At 41.8% G+C, this 12,959-nt stretch overlaps 2 protein-coding genes across 4 annotated transcripts; one reads left to right on the top strand and one right to left on the bottom strand.

Annotated features, from left to right (window-relative positions):
• Positions 1-70: 70 nt before the first annotated feature.
• LOC110528228 (tubulin alpha chain) lies at positions 71-4,954 on the bottom strand. Its single transcript, XM_021610101.2, has 4 exons — positions 4,638-4,954; positions 2,184-2,406; positions 1,942-2,090; positions 71-1,843 (listed from the first exon to the last, which is right to left on the bottom strand). Exons 1-4 carry the CDS (start codon positions 4,638-4,640, stop codon positions 869-871), a joined length of 1,350 nt encoding a protein of 449 aa, XP_021465776.2. The 5' UTR covers positions 4,641-4,954; the 3' UTR covers positions 71-868.
• A 6,000-nt stretch (positions 4,955-10,954) lies between these two features.
• Positions 10,955-12,959, top strand: LOC110528229 (tubulin alpha chain-like). 3 transcript variants are annotated; one of them, XM_036983821.1, is made up of 3 exons: positions 10,955-11,124; positions 11,477-11,639; positions 11,749-12,959. In XM_036983821.1, exons 1-3 carry the CDS (start codon positions 10,970-10,972, stop codon positions 12,727-12,729), a joined length of 1,299 nt encoding a protein of 432 aa, XP_036839716.1. In that variant the 5' UTR covers positions 10,955-10,969; the 3' UTR covers positions 12,730-12,959. The 3 variants fall into 3 exon arrangements, with proteins under 3 accessions (XP_036839716.1, XP_036839715.1, XP_036839714.1); XM_036983820.1 differs by having other exon boundaries at positions 10,955-11,130; XM_036983819.1 differs by having other exon boundaries at positions 10,955-11,175.

The following is a 12,959-nucleotide window of genomic DNA, read 5'->3' as shown; positions in this document are numbered from 1 at the left end:
TAAAAAGAACCATGGGGAAAATGCAATGATGTGTCGGTTTGGGATAAATAAAAAGAAAGGCACAACTCTATTCCATTAAAATGTTAATTTAATTTGCTTTTGATTCTGTTGACATTGCTCAACATTTCTGTTGACATTTTCTGTAGAACTATGTAACAATATGTACGTACATGGTTATTACACTGCAATAATAATAGTTATTATTTATTCTTGGGAAATACTGTGATAAGTCCTGGTGAGTAGCTGATGAAGATCCATTGAATTTAGTTGAAAATGTAAAAAAAAAATGTAAGTAATTTATTATATATCAAAGTCAGAAGAGGACAGAAAGTTGCAGTGTAAAACTGTAAAAAGTAAAACCATTGCAACACCATAACATTCCCTGAACACAACTACAGCATATTTCCTTAACCATTTTCGGTGCCAACGAACATCATGGCATTTACATTTTAGTCATTTAGCAGACCCTCTTTTCAGAGAAATTAGGGTTAAGTGCCTTGCTCAAGGGCTCATTGACACATTTTCTTTCGCCTGGTTGCTCTTAATCGCTAGGCTACCTGCCACCCTATCTATGATGTGTGACAGTGCTTGCTAGCAATTTCCAACACTAATAAGGAAAGTTGAGCCATATTAACTTGTAACCAGTGATTAGCTTGCTTGTGATTTAACTAGGGCGGCAGAGTAGCCTAGTGGTTAGTAACCGAAAGGTTGCAAGTTCGAATCCCTGACAAGGTACAAATCTGTCGTTCTGCACCTGAACAAGGCAGTTAACCCACTGTTCCTAGGCCATCATTGTAAATAAGAATTTGTTCTTAACTGACTTGCCAAGTTAAATAAAGGTCAAATAAAAAGGGTGAATCAATTCACTTTAATACTCCTCTCCCTCCTCCTCTCCCTCAATGGAATCGACACCCACCTCTTCATAATCTTTCTCCAGGGCAGCCATGTCCTCCCTGGCCTCAGAGAACTCTCCCTCCTCCATACCCTCACCTACGTACCAGTGCACAAAAGCACGCTTGGCGTACATCAGGTCAAACTTGTGGTCAAGACGGGCCCAGGCCTCTGCCACTGCAGTGGTGTTGCTAAGCATGCACACAGCCCTCTGGACCTTGGCCAGATCTCCACCAGGTACCACAGTTGGCGGCTGGTAGTTGATACCAACCTTGAAACCAGTTGGGCACCAGTCTACAAACTGGATGGAGCGTTTTGTTTTGATGGTGGCAATGGCAGCATTTACATCTTTGGGCACAACGTCGCCACGGTACAGCAGACAGCAGGCCATGTACTTGCCGTGACGTGGGTCACATTTCACCATCTGATTTGCTGGCTCAAAGCAAGCATTTGTGATCTCAGACACTGAGAGCTGCTCATGGTAAGCCTTCTCTGCCGAGATCACTGGGGCATAGGTGGCCAGCGGGAAGTGGATACGGGGGTAGGGCACCAAGTTGGTCTGGAACTCTGTCAGATCAACATTGAGGGCACCATCGAATCGGAGGGATGCAGTGATGGAGGACACAATCTGACTGATCAACCTGTTAAGATTAGTGTAGGAGGGACGCTCGATATCAAGGTTCCTGCGGCAGATGTCATAGATGGCCTCATTGTCTACCATGAAAGCACAATCAGAGTGCTCCAGGGTGGTGTGTGTGGTCAGGATGGCGTTGTAGGGCTCAACAACGGCTGTGGACACCTGGGGAGCTGGGTAGATGGAGAACTCAAGTTTGGACTTCTTGCCATAGTCAACAGACAAGCGCTCCATCAACAGGGAGGTGAAACCAGAACCGGTGCCACCTCCGAAGCTGTGGAAGACCAGGAAGCCCTGGAGGCCAGTGCACTGGTCAGCCTGGAGAGAGAGGGGGGAGAGATGTTTCAGATCATTATGGTTGGATAAAGATAGAGATTGTACAGAGATGCAGAGTGTATGTTAATAAGAGTTGTCACCAGTTTGCGGGTCCTGTCCAGAACAAAGTCAATAATCTCTTTGCCGATGGTGTAATGCCCACGGGCGTAGTTGTTGGCTGCATCCTCCTTCCCAGTGATCAGCTGCTCAGGGTGGAAGAGCTGGCGGTATGTTCCTGTGCGCACCTCATCTGGAGAAATAAATACTTGTTAGCTTTTCCCAAGACTAAGGAGATAGACCAATGTTAACAGAATGTCATTGTTTCAAGACAAAGTGATCTTACCGATGACAGTGGGTTCCAGATCTACAAACACAGCCCTGGGGACGTGCTTTCCAGCTCCAGTCTCACTGAAGAAGGTGTTGAAGGAGTCGTCTCCTCCTCCAATGGTCTTGTCACTGGGCATCTGACCGTCCGGCTGGATCCCGTGCTCCAGACAGTAGAGCTCCCAGCAGGCATTGCCAATCTGGACGCCAGCCTGACCCACATGGATGGAGATACACTCACGCTAGAGAAAGAGGAGAGAGAGCAATTGAATTGGATCCCACTGCACACATCAAGGTAAATGTTAATGATGTCACCAAAGCGTTCTCATGTGTATTTATAGCATCAAAATAGTATCCACTCTCCATAATGTCTAATCCAATGCAAATTAGATTCTTGCACTCTTTTCATTTAGTATATTACTAATTTATTAGGATCCCCATTAGCTTTTGCTAAAGCGGCAGCTACTCTTCCTGAAGGGTGAACTGAAATTCAGTAAGGTTGCATTTTCACGCACTGCAGCTATTCCACACAATCATCCCTACTGTTCTGAGAGCATACATGGCATTGAGAAAGTGGGAAAAATGGGAATTGTGCCATTTAAAGGTACTGCCCTGAGACTGAAGTCTGCAGGAGAGAGAGGATCAAAAGCTGCAGCATGGGCTGAACCATGATGAATCACGCAACCATCCCCCCTCCTCCCTCACACTCCTCCCCTTCCCCCTTCCCTTCCTCCCTCCAGCTACACCCTACTGTTCCCAAGGGATTTTCTTGCATATGTCCGTTGCTAAGCAACTGGGCACTGGCAGGAAACCGTTTGTGGTTTTGCAAAGGAAGGGGTGGTTTGTGCACTTTCCATAAAAATGTATGATTTAGATTTGTCTATAATGTGCATACACCTAGGGACACTCCACAGCTATGGCGCTCTATAATATCTATAGGTCATTGTACAGAACTACCTGCAGATATTTTCACCAATCCGAAGGCTATTTGATTTTGCTCTAGGGCAAATCACTCACATCTCATGTTGCAAAATGGAATACACTACAGATTCTACAGTGCATATATTTAACAGTAATGCCTTTAAAGAAATAGTAGCCTTTTATGTGCAGCGAGTACACTTCAACCGGCGACTGTTATATCAAATTTGCTTCTCTCTGGTTGGAAAGAAGCTGCCTGGAGAGCTAATCTAAACATGAACATGGAAAGACCAGGGTGCAGCGGGCTACAATGGCCTATACACAAATCCATATGAAAAAAGACCACCTCAGAGAAAGATCTTAACCCTTAGCCCTCCCCCTGTCAGGTGTCATTCTGGAGACCATATGCACCAGCAGAAATTAAGGATGAAAAAGCTCCCCACCAGCCCCCATTGATTAACTACTAAGGTTCACCTAAGTCTGTTATTTTCCTATATAGGCTACTTCCCTCGGAAAATAAAGAGTTAGATCATTTAAAATGGCCATTGGAACGTCAATATTGATTAAACTGTTCTACAGTAACTGTAATAGTTTGTTAACATTGGTTTGTTTCTAGAACTGTTCGGTACATTTGATCAATGTGATCCCTTTTCTGCCTATTTCATTCACCTTGCCTTGTATCGCTTTAAGGCTAATGTATGCGCACCATTGGAAATTTGAGGGAGGCCAACAGAATGTGTAAACATCCACCGGTGCCTTCTAGTCAAAATCAAATTAACGCATCAAATTTACCTAGAGTAGTTTATAGCACACCGCATATTATAGACTATAGCCTAACATTGATGGCTATAGTACTAGATATTAAACTACCAGAATGTGTCAAAATGCTAACTATCAGAAAAAATCTCTTCTCAACGTAATAGTCTACATGTCAAGGTGGGCGCGCCTCACACGATCATGAAAATGCAGTCAATCAAGGCGACAGAGGTTTGGTTGATGAGATCTGGAATGTTCTTCTATCCCCGGTTCGTTAACGCCTTTTTAAAAATATTTGGTAGTCAAACTTGAACTTAGTAGTATTTTATAATAGCAAATTATATTCAAATGACAATTAAGGCTAAGATAATTCGTCTGTATCGTCCTCGGTCCGTAGCCCGCCAAAGGTAAAGGGAATCAACTCACGTCAATCACCCGAGCTTTCCTTTTCGTAAAGCACAATGTAACCAATTTTTCAATTGAATCGACATGAGCATCTTCACTATATGAATTTGTAATAAACATACAATTGAAAATAAGGTTCTATAGGCAATAGTGTGTTTCTTTGACAGTTTGAAGCATATCCTATCATATTATGGTGGTCAAATACATCAGTGACCACTTATTTCAGCCACAATATGAATGTAGCCATATACTTACTATATGAAACAAAATGTAAGGCAATGTAACGAGATTGATGGAGGGGATGAGTAGCTAGCACCACCATGAGTAAAATGAGAGATGAACACACAACATAAATAAATAAACAGACAACTTTCTAAATGTAAACTGTACTCACCATTTTTTACTGATGGATATGAGTTTTAGAGAAATATAAAAAATAAAAAAAAGTTTAAAAATGTTTCTATTCGGTTGAGAGAGAAGTTACTTTATCCGACAGTTAAGAGTCGATGTAGTAACTGATCTTAAACACTGTGGCGCGCTAGTATTTGTAGAATCGCAAGGGGGCTGAGCCAGCAACATTAATAAATTAGGAAGAGGAGAGGATCTCGACAGCGTGCCTAGGCATGAGGCCTTTGGTGAGAGAGATCCAAGCAGCAGACAGCCTTGTGAAATCAGTGCATTGGTCCTGTTTGTTGTTTTCGCAAGATTTTGCCACATCATTTATTGCAGTGAAAGGAGTACCATATGGTCAGCATATACAGTACCTTCAGAAACTATTCACCGGTTTTGACTTTTTCCACAGTTTGTTGTGTTACAGCCTTCATTTAAAATGGATTAAATTGAGATGTGTTGGTCACTGGCCAACACACAATACCACATAATGTCAAAGTGGAATTATGTTTTTGACATTTTTACAAATTAATTTAAAAAATGTAAGCTAAAATGTCTTGAGTCAATAAGTATCCATCCCCTTTGTAATGACATGTCTAAATAAGTTGCATGGACTCACTCCCTCATCTCTATACAATTATCTGTAAGGTCCCTGAGTCGAGCAGTGAATTTCAAATACAGATTCAACCACAAAGACCAGGGAGGTTTGTCATTACCTCACAAAGAAGGGCAACTATTGGTAGATGGGTAAAAATGCATTGAATATCCATTTGAGTATGGTGAAATGATTAATTACACTTTGGATGGTGTATCAATACCCAGTCACTACAAAGATACAGGCATCCTTCCTAACTCAGTTACCAGAGTGGAAGGAAGCCAATGGTGACTTTAAAACAGTTACAGAGTTTAACAGCTGTGAAAGAAGAAAACTGATAATGGATCAACAACATTGTAGTTACTCCTCAAGACTAACCCAATTGACAGAGTAAAAATAAGTAAACCTGTACAGAATAAAAATATTCCAAAACATGCATCCTGTTTGCAACAAGGCACTAAAGCAGTACTGCAAAAAAAATGTGGCAGTGCAATTCACTTTTTGTCCTGAATACAAAGTGCTATGTTTGGGGCAAATCCAATACAGGACATTACTGAGTACCACTCTCCATATTTTAAAGCATAGTGGTGGCTGCATCATGTTATGGGTATGCTTGTAATTGTTAAGGACTGGGGAGTTTTTGGGGGGTTAAACATAAATGGAATAGAGCTAAGCACGTAAAATCCTAGAGGAAAACCTGGTTCAGTGTGCTTTCCAACAGACACTGGGTTACAAATTCACCTTTCAGCAGGACAATAACCTAAAACACAAGGCCAAATATACACTGGAGTTGCTTACGAAGAAGACAGTGAATGTTCCTGAGTGGCCAAGTTACAGTTTTGACTTAAATCTACTTGAAAATCTATGGCAATACCAGAAAATGGTTGTCTAGCAATGATCAACAACCAATTTGTCAAGAGCTTTGAGGAGCTTAATGGGCAAATGTTGAACAATCAAGGTACCCAGAAAAACTCACAGCTGTAATCGTTACCAAAGGTGCTTCTACAAAGTATTGACTCAGGTGTGTGAACATATGTATTGAAAATGTATTTCATTTTCAATACATTTGCAAAAAATGATAAAAACATGTTTTCACTTTGTATAGTTTGTAGATGGGTGAGGGGAATAAAGCAATTACATGTATTTTGAATTCAGGCTGTAACCTAATGCTGAAAGAAAGAAATCATATTTCTCTGTTTTGTTCCCAATACAAAATAAACATTTGTTGTATAATTTTACTGCAAGAAATGCATAATACTGCAGGATGTATTATTATATAGTTATTCTATTATGCTACACATGAGAGGTTCTAGGCCTACTGTCAGTGTCCAGGTTTCAGTTAATATTCCATTTAACCCATATGAACTTAAATTAGGAATATTCTGTTTATTCATGGATACAGGGATACTCTTGAGCGGGATATCAAAGGTGCATGTAAACAGCTTATCCCAAATAAGATTTTAAGCGGGATATGAGCTGCTATCCGGAATACTGTGTGTATGTAAACGTGGTCATTGGCTAGGGTCTGGTTTCAATGATGGACTCTATTGGCAAAGAGGAACTACGTAACTGCCTATGTCGACAAGGGAAAATGTTTTATTCCGGGTACTCTCCCACCAAATCACGAGGCAGACATGTCAGAACCAAAGTTGCTGGCAAAACCCTTGCAGTAGTTTTAATTAAGTTAGTTGGAAGCTACTTGCAAAATACCCCCATTAAAAATAAGCTTTATGGTCTCCATCTTCCTAGATACTATTTTGTATTTTATTCAAGCGAATAAAGTAGTGACGTAGGCAGTGATGTAGTTCTTCTATGCCAACCAGAGACTAGTCACTGTTGCCTGGGATCGGGTTTTTGAGACTAGCCTTTAAGCATCTTGCTGCAGAGTTAAGTAGGCTACATGGGTAAACATAAATAACCAAGGGAAACCCAGCTTTTCTGGATCCCTGCTAAGCCATTAGAGAGCACCACATTCAACATTCAGGTTCTACTAGCAGATGTTACCAATTGCCCATTGTCTGCCACATACCCTGCAGAGCCTCACACAAAGCCATGCATAAACATCACTAGCCCACATTCACCATTATCACTCAGTTTGGTTTTTATGTTGCCATGTGTATTGACTTCTGTCATATTTAGTGCCACCACAAATGCAAAGTTTATCTTTGTTCAGCATTCATACACATACTAGGGCGGCACACAATTGGCCCAGTGTGGTCCGGGTTAGAGTTGTCACGGCCGTCGAATGACGTAGACCAAAGCGCAGCATGGTGAGCGTACATATTCCTTTTTATTAGGAAGATGCCGCCAAAAACAATACAAAAACAACTGCGAAGCTTAAGGGCTATGTGCCACAAACAAAGTTAACTACCCACAAAGACAGGTGGGGAAAAAGTGCTGCCTAAGTATGGTTCCCAATCAGAGACAACGACAGACAGCTGTCCCTGATTGAGAACCATACCGGCCAAAACAAGGAAATACAAAACATAGAAAATACAACATAGAATGCCCACCCCACATCACACCCTGACCTAACCAAATAGAGAAATAAAACGGCTCTCTAAGGTCAGGGCGTGACAAGACTTTGGCCGGGGTAGGCCGTCATTGTAAATAAGATTTTTTTCTTAACTGGCTTGCCTAGTTAAATAAAGGTTAAAAAAAAACTGTTCCTGTCATATTCTCCCATAGATTATCATCAAAGCCTTGTGGTGGCAATAGATTAATTGTATAGGTCTCCTCATGTTTCAGGAGGAAAATATATATATATATATATTTTTTTTTTTTCCTCATAACAGCATACTTCCTGACGATAAATAAGATTGGCATGCACCTGCTAACATACACTAAGAGCAGTTAGGCTATTTATTTATTCATGCTCGACATCTTGATATTTAGTATCTTGATACTATGTTTTGGACAATCCTAAAGGGGAAGAAAGTGTAAGTGCTCCATCTGTCTGTAATTGCTGAGTTGGGATGGCATGCAAGTCAGGCAGATGGGCAGGGAGGGGCAGTCAGGACAATCTGATGCAGCTGTCTCTTTCAAACACAGCCCCCATCTCCTCCTTAATCCCTTTGCCCTCAGACCAATATTGTTGAAATGATGTGTGTGTGTGTGTGTGTGTGTGTGTCAATGGGTATTCCGGACACAGGGAGAGGAAAAGAAGTGACAAACAGCTGGGACAGGGAGAGGAGAAGGAAGACAGCTGAGGGGCCATGTGTTTGCTGGTAACTGAACACAGTGACACATCACCGGTCACTCGATCCACTGCAGAGGAGTGACGTCACTGCTGCAAAACATTGAACAAAGAGGGGCGGATGCTGGCTGCCTGGCAGACTAGGGGGGAAGCGGGGGTTAGAAGGAGGAGGTTGGTGCAGCCAAATCCATACTCTATTGTAATAGATGTAATGAACTCTGGCACTTCTAAATGTTCGGCCCTTAACATTTCTGTCAAGCATCTACACAACTTCTCATCTTTTCCATTTTTATTTTTATTTTGATATAATTTTATTTTGTGACACTTTTTGCATTTTAAATATGCATATGTGAAATTGTCATGAATGGAAAAATAGGTATTTTGTGAGATTCTATACTGGTTTGCATCCTCTCCATCTCAATGAATTGACTGTGTTTGAATGACATCCAATCTAAACTCTCAAAATAAAGAAAGTCGCATACTCCATGTATAAACTCCCAGCAATTGAATGGCTATTTCCGAACGTTTGGGCATCACTGTGCCTTCCTCAGGGTCTGGGTGATGCCGAAACGTTGCTAAATACCCATTCAATTGCTGGGAGTTTATACATGGAGTGTGCAACTTTCTTTATTTTGATAGTTTATAGTTTATTTGACGTTAGTTAGCACCTCCACCAAACTATTATTTTGGGTGCGCGCCAGCTCATGTTTTTTGAATGACATCTAATGACAGAGGCAATATATAGGTCTAATGTAGTGCTAGATAGCCTACTCAGCATTTTAGCACAGGGCTGTGTTGTTGGCACAGAATTGAGTTCAGCACCCAAAGCTCAAGGAGATGTGGGACTAAATACTTCATTGACTTACAAAATAGAGTGCATGTGCCGCATGCAGTCTGTGTGTTTTGAAGGGGTAGATTTGATCACATAGGCCTACGCCCAGTGTCATGCAGCATAAGGCCCTCTATAAAAGGTGTGTCCATTGCTGCTAGTTAGACCTCAGTAATGGCTTGTGAGACTACAGCACATAATGCTAACCCTGAATGTTTTTCCTCGACACTAAAACAATCATATTCACATAATTAAATAATTGGTCAATACCAATTCACTTTATCTCACTCTCATGGAGTTATATTTGATCTACATTGTGTATTACATAGGCCTGTTTCATTTCGACTTTCAAATTATAGTAATATAGTAATACAACTAAAAACAAGGTAATTATCTGCGAACATGCTTTGTATTTTGTCCGCGATTCTGGAGTGGACTGTGCCTGTGTGTCGCTGCCTGACTCATTCAATGAGAAAGCACCCCCCTCCTCCTCCCGCAATGGCCCGCGCCCTTCTCTGCTGCTTCTGGAAGAGAAGAGTGCACTCACTCACTGTACATCTTTTCGACGCCGCTATCATTTCTTTCCTCATAAAGGAATCAAAATGGTGAGCTGTTAATTTCGTTATAAAAAATAGTTGTATATAATTGTTTTGCACACTTGGGTATACAAATGGTGAGATGTTCCATAATGAGAGAGTGGTTACATTTGCAATGAAATATTCGAAATGTTGATTATGGGCGGCTAGAAAGAATTCATGGGTATTGTAGGTCGTGCATGTTCTAGCATTCTTACAAGAAATGCGCGTTTAGTAGTAGAGAGTTTGATATTTTCCTAAGTTTCTGATGTTGTGTTTTGTTGAAAGATGGTTTTTAGGGTTCAAACCCACGTTTTTTATAGGAACATCCTAAATGAATCGAAAGGCATCTGTAACAAACTGCTCTGCCACACAAAGCAAGCCACTCCCTAAGAAAATTTGGTACGGGTGTGAATTCAGTCATACAAAAGCAAAAGCATGTTTTGGCCAAATCCAAACAGTTAATTTAGGCCTATGTGAAGGGATACAGTTGCAATAGAATTATAATAGGCTACTATGTGTAATTTATCAGATAAATAGTATTTTATAGAACAATTCTAAAATGTAAGATAAATTAATTTAAGGTAAATATGTATTATGGTGTAGACTATTATTTTCACTTACTTTAATTATTCATTTTGGACTCAGTGAGGTAAGCTAACATCTGCCACACCATTTTAGCACACTGTAAATATATAGTTTGTCTCTCAGCATGTCTGTGCAGAATGGCACCAAATCTGACTTGGCATTTCAAAAATTTATTTTTTTATGATATCAGCAGTTATGGCCCTAGGTGCTAGGCTATGATATTAAGAGTGACTGTGTAAAACACATTCTGACTTCAATGGCCAGTTTCCTGGACTCAGATTAAGCCTAGCCCTGGATTACTAAAGGTGGTCAATGGAGAATCTCCCTTGAAATACGTTTTTGTCCAGGACTAAAATGAATCTCTTTCCAGGAAATCGGACCAAAATAACATACTCAGACTTCAAAGGTCTCATTATGACTGGTTGTGATTTCCTATAAATTAATTTGGAAATGAATTGGAAAGTCATAATTTTTTTAAATGATTGATATACTTGTTTATTTTTTCAACCAGCATGAGTGTATATCAGTTCAAGTAGGTCAGGCTGGAGTCCAGATGGGCAATGCATGCTGGGAACTCTACTGTCTGGAGCACGGGATCCAGATGCCCAGTGACAAGACCATCGGAGGAGAGGACGACTCCTTCAACACCTTCTTCAGTGAGACTGGAGCTGGCAAGCATGTCCCCAGGGCTGTGTTTGTAGATCTGGAGCCACTGTCATTGGTACGATCACTTTGTCTTGAAAAAATGATGATGACACTGTGCTATCTCAGTCTTGACTTCTTCAGCTAACAGGTCTTTCTTTGTTCCAGATGAGGTGCGCACAGAATTGACTCAATATTAGGAATTGAAGAAAAAGTTGAAATCATTAGAAAGATTTTCTATTTTCCTGTAGTCATGTAATTCAAAATCTGTCTATTTTGTTGCTAGCAATATTCATAAAAACAATTAATTGAATTCCTATATATTTGTGGACCTACTGCAGTTTCTTTGCCGACCTATAGGGGGACTCCCGGCTGAATACCCTTGATCTATCTCTTTAGTCTTGGGAAAAGCTAACAGATATCTTTCTCCAGATGAGGTGCGTTCTGGAACTTACCGCCAGCTCTTCCACCCTGAGCAGCTGATCACTGGGAAGGAGGATGCAGCCAACAACTACGCCCGTGGGCATTACACCATCGGCAAAGAGATTATTGACTTGGTACTGGACAGGATCCGCAAACTGGTGAGAATCTCCAATAACCTTTTTAGTGGTCTTATTGTACATCCTGCATACTTATTGTCTTCAATAATTACCTAAAATGTAAAATCTTCTCTCCTCCCTCTCTCTCCAGGCTGACCAGTGCACTGGCCTCCAGGGCTTCCTGGTCTTCCACAGCTTCGGAGGTGGCACCGGTTCTGGTTTCACCTCCCTGTTGATGGAGCGCTTGTCTGTTGACTATGGCAAGAAGTCCAAACTTGAGTTCTCCATCTACCCAGCTCCCCAGGTGTCCACAGCCGTTGTTGAGCCCTACAACGCCATCCTGACCACCCACACCACCCTGGAGCACTCTGATTGTGCTTTCATGGTAGACAATGAGGCCATCTATGACATCTGCCGTAGGAACCTTGATATCGAGCGTCCCTCCTACACTAATCTTAACAGGTTGATCAGTCAGATTGTGTCCTCCATCACTGCATCCCTCCGATTCGATGGTGCCCTCAATGTTGATCTGACAGAGTTCCAGACCAACTTGGTGCCCTACCCCCGTATCCACTTCCCGCTGGCCACCTATGCCCCAGTGATCTCGGCAGAGAAGGCTTACCATGAGCAGCTCTCAGTGTCTGAGATCACAAATGCTTGCTTTGAGCCAGCAAATCAGATGGTGAAATGTGACCCACGTCACGGCAAGTACATGGCCTGCTGTCTGCTGTACCGTGGCGACGTTGTGCCCAAAGATGTAAATGCTGCCATTGCCACCATCAAAACAAAACGCTCCATCCAGTTTGTAGACTGGTGCCCAACTGGTTTCAAGGTTGGTATCAACTACCAGCCACCAACTGTGGTACCTGGTGGAGATCTGGCCAAGGTCCAGAGGGCAGTGTGCATGCTTAGCAACACCACTGCAGTGGCAGAGGCCTGGGCCCGTCTTGACCACAAGTTTGACCTGATGTACGCCAAGCGTGCTTTTGTGCACTGGTACGTAGGTGAGGGTATGGAGGAGGGAGAGTTCTCTGAGGCCAGGGAGGACATGGCTGCCCTGGAGAAAGATTATGAAGAGGTGGGCATCGACTCCATTGAGGGAGAGGGAGAGGAGGAGGGAGAGGAGTATTAAATATTTCTTAATTCCTATGCCAAATTCACACATCACTAGGTGAACCAGAGCTAAGAATGACTTAATTATTTTTTTCTATAATTCTGCCTTGAACAACAAACATCATGAAGTAGCAGGGTGGTAAGGTGTAGCCCACAAGTCTTTTAAAATGTGCTTACTCACAAGGCTGATGTCCTTGCTTCATCTGTGCGTTTGTGGCGAGTGCCCAATAAAATCATCAATGAAGGTTA

Source organism: Oncorhynchus mykiss, chromosome 7 (assembly GCF_013265735.2).
Source record: "Oncorhynchus mykiss isolate Arlee chromosome 7, USDA_OmykA_1.1, whole genome shotgun sequence".
NCBI classification, from domain to species: domain Eukaryota; kingdom Metazoa; phylum Chordata; class Actinopteri; order Salmoniformes; family Salmonidae; genus Oncorhynchus; species Oncorhynchus mykiss.
The sequence above is the reverse complement of the archived record's forward strand: the minus strand, read 5'-3'. Positions and strand labels throughout refer to the sequence as shown.

Excerpts from the sequence above, each read along its gene's own strand:
- LOC110528229 (XM_036983819.1), top strand. The coding sequence starts at position 10,970 with ATGGGCAATGCATGCTGGGAACTCTACTGTCTGGAGCACGGGATCCAG. Across the intron at positions 11,176-11,476 it reads GAAAAAATGATGATGACACT|ATATCTTTCTCCAGATGAGG; the intron begins GTGCTATCTCAG and ends AAAAGCTAACAG. Across the intron at positions 11,640-11,748 it reads TGGACAGGATCCGCAAACTG|GCTGACCAGTGCACTGGCCT; the intron begins GTGAGAATCTCC and ends CTCTCTCTCCAG.
- LOC110528228 (XM_021610101.2), bottom strand. Across the intron at positions 2,091-2,183 it reads TCTGGAACCCACTGTCATCG|ATGAGGTGCGCACAGGAACA; the intron begins GTAAGATCACTT and ends TTATTTCTCCAG. Across the intron at positions 1,844-1,941 it reads TGGACAGGACCCGCAAACTG|GCTGACCAGTGCACTGGCCT; the intron begins GTGACAACTCTT and ends CTCTCTCTCCAG.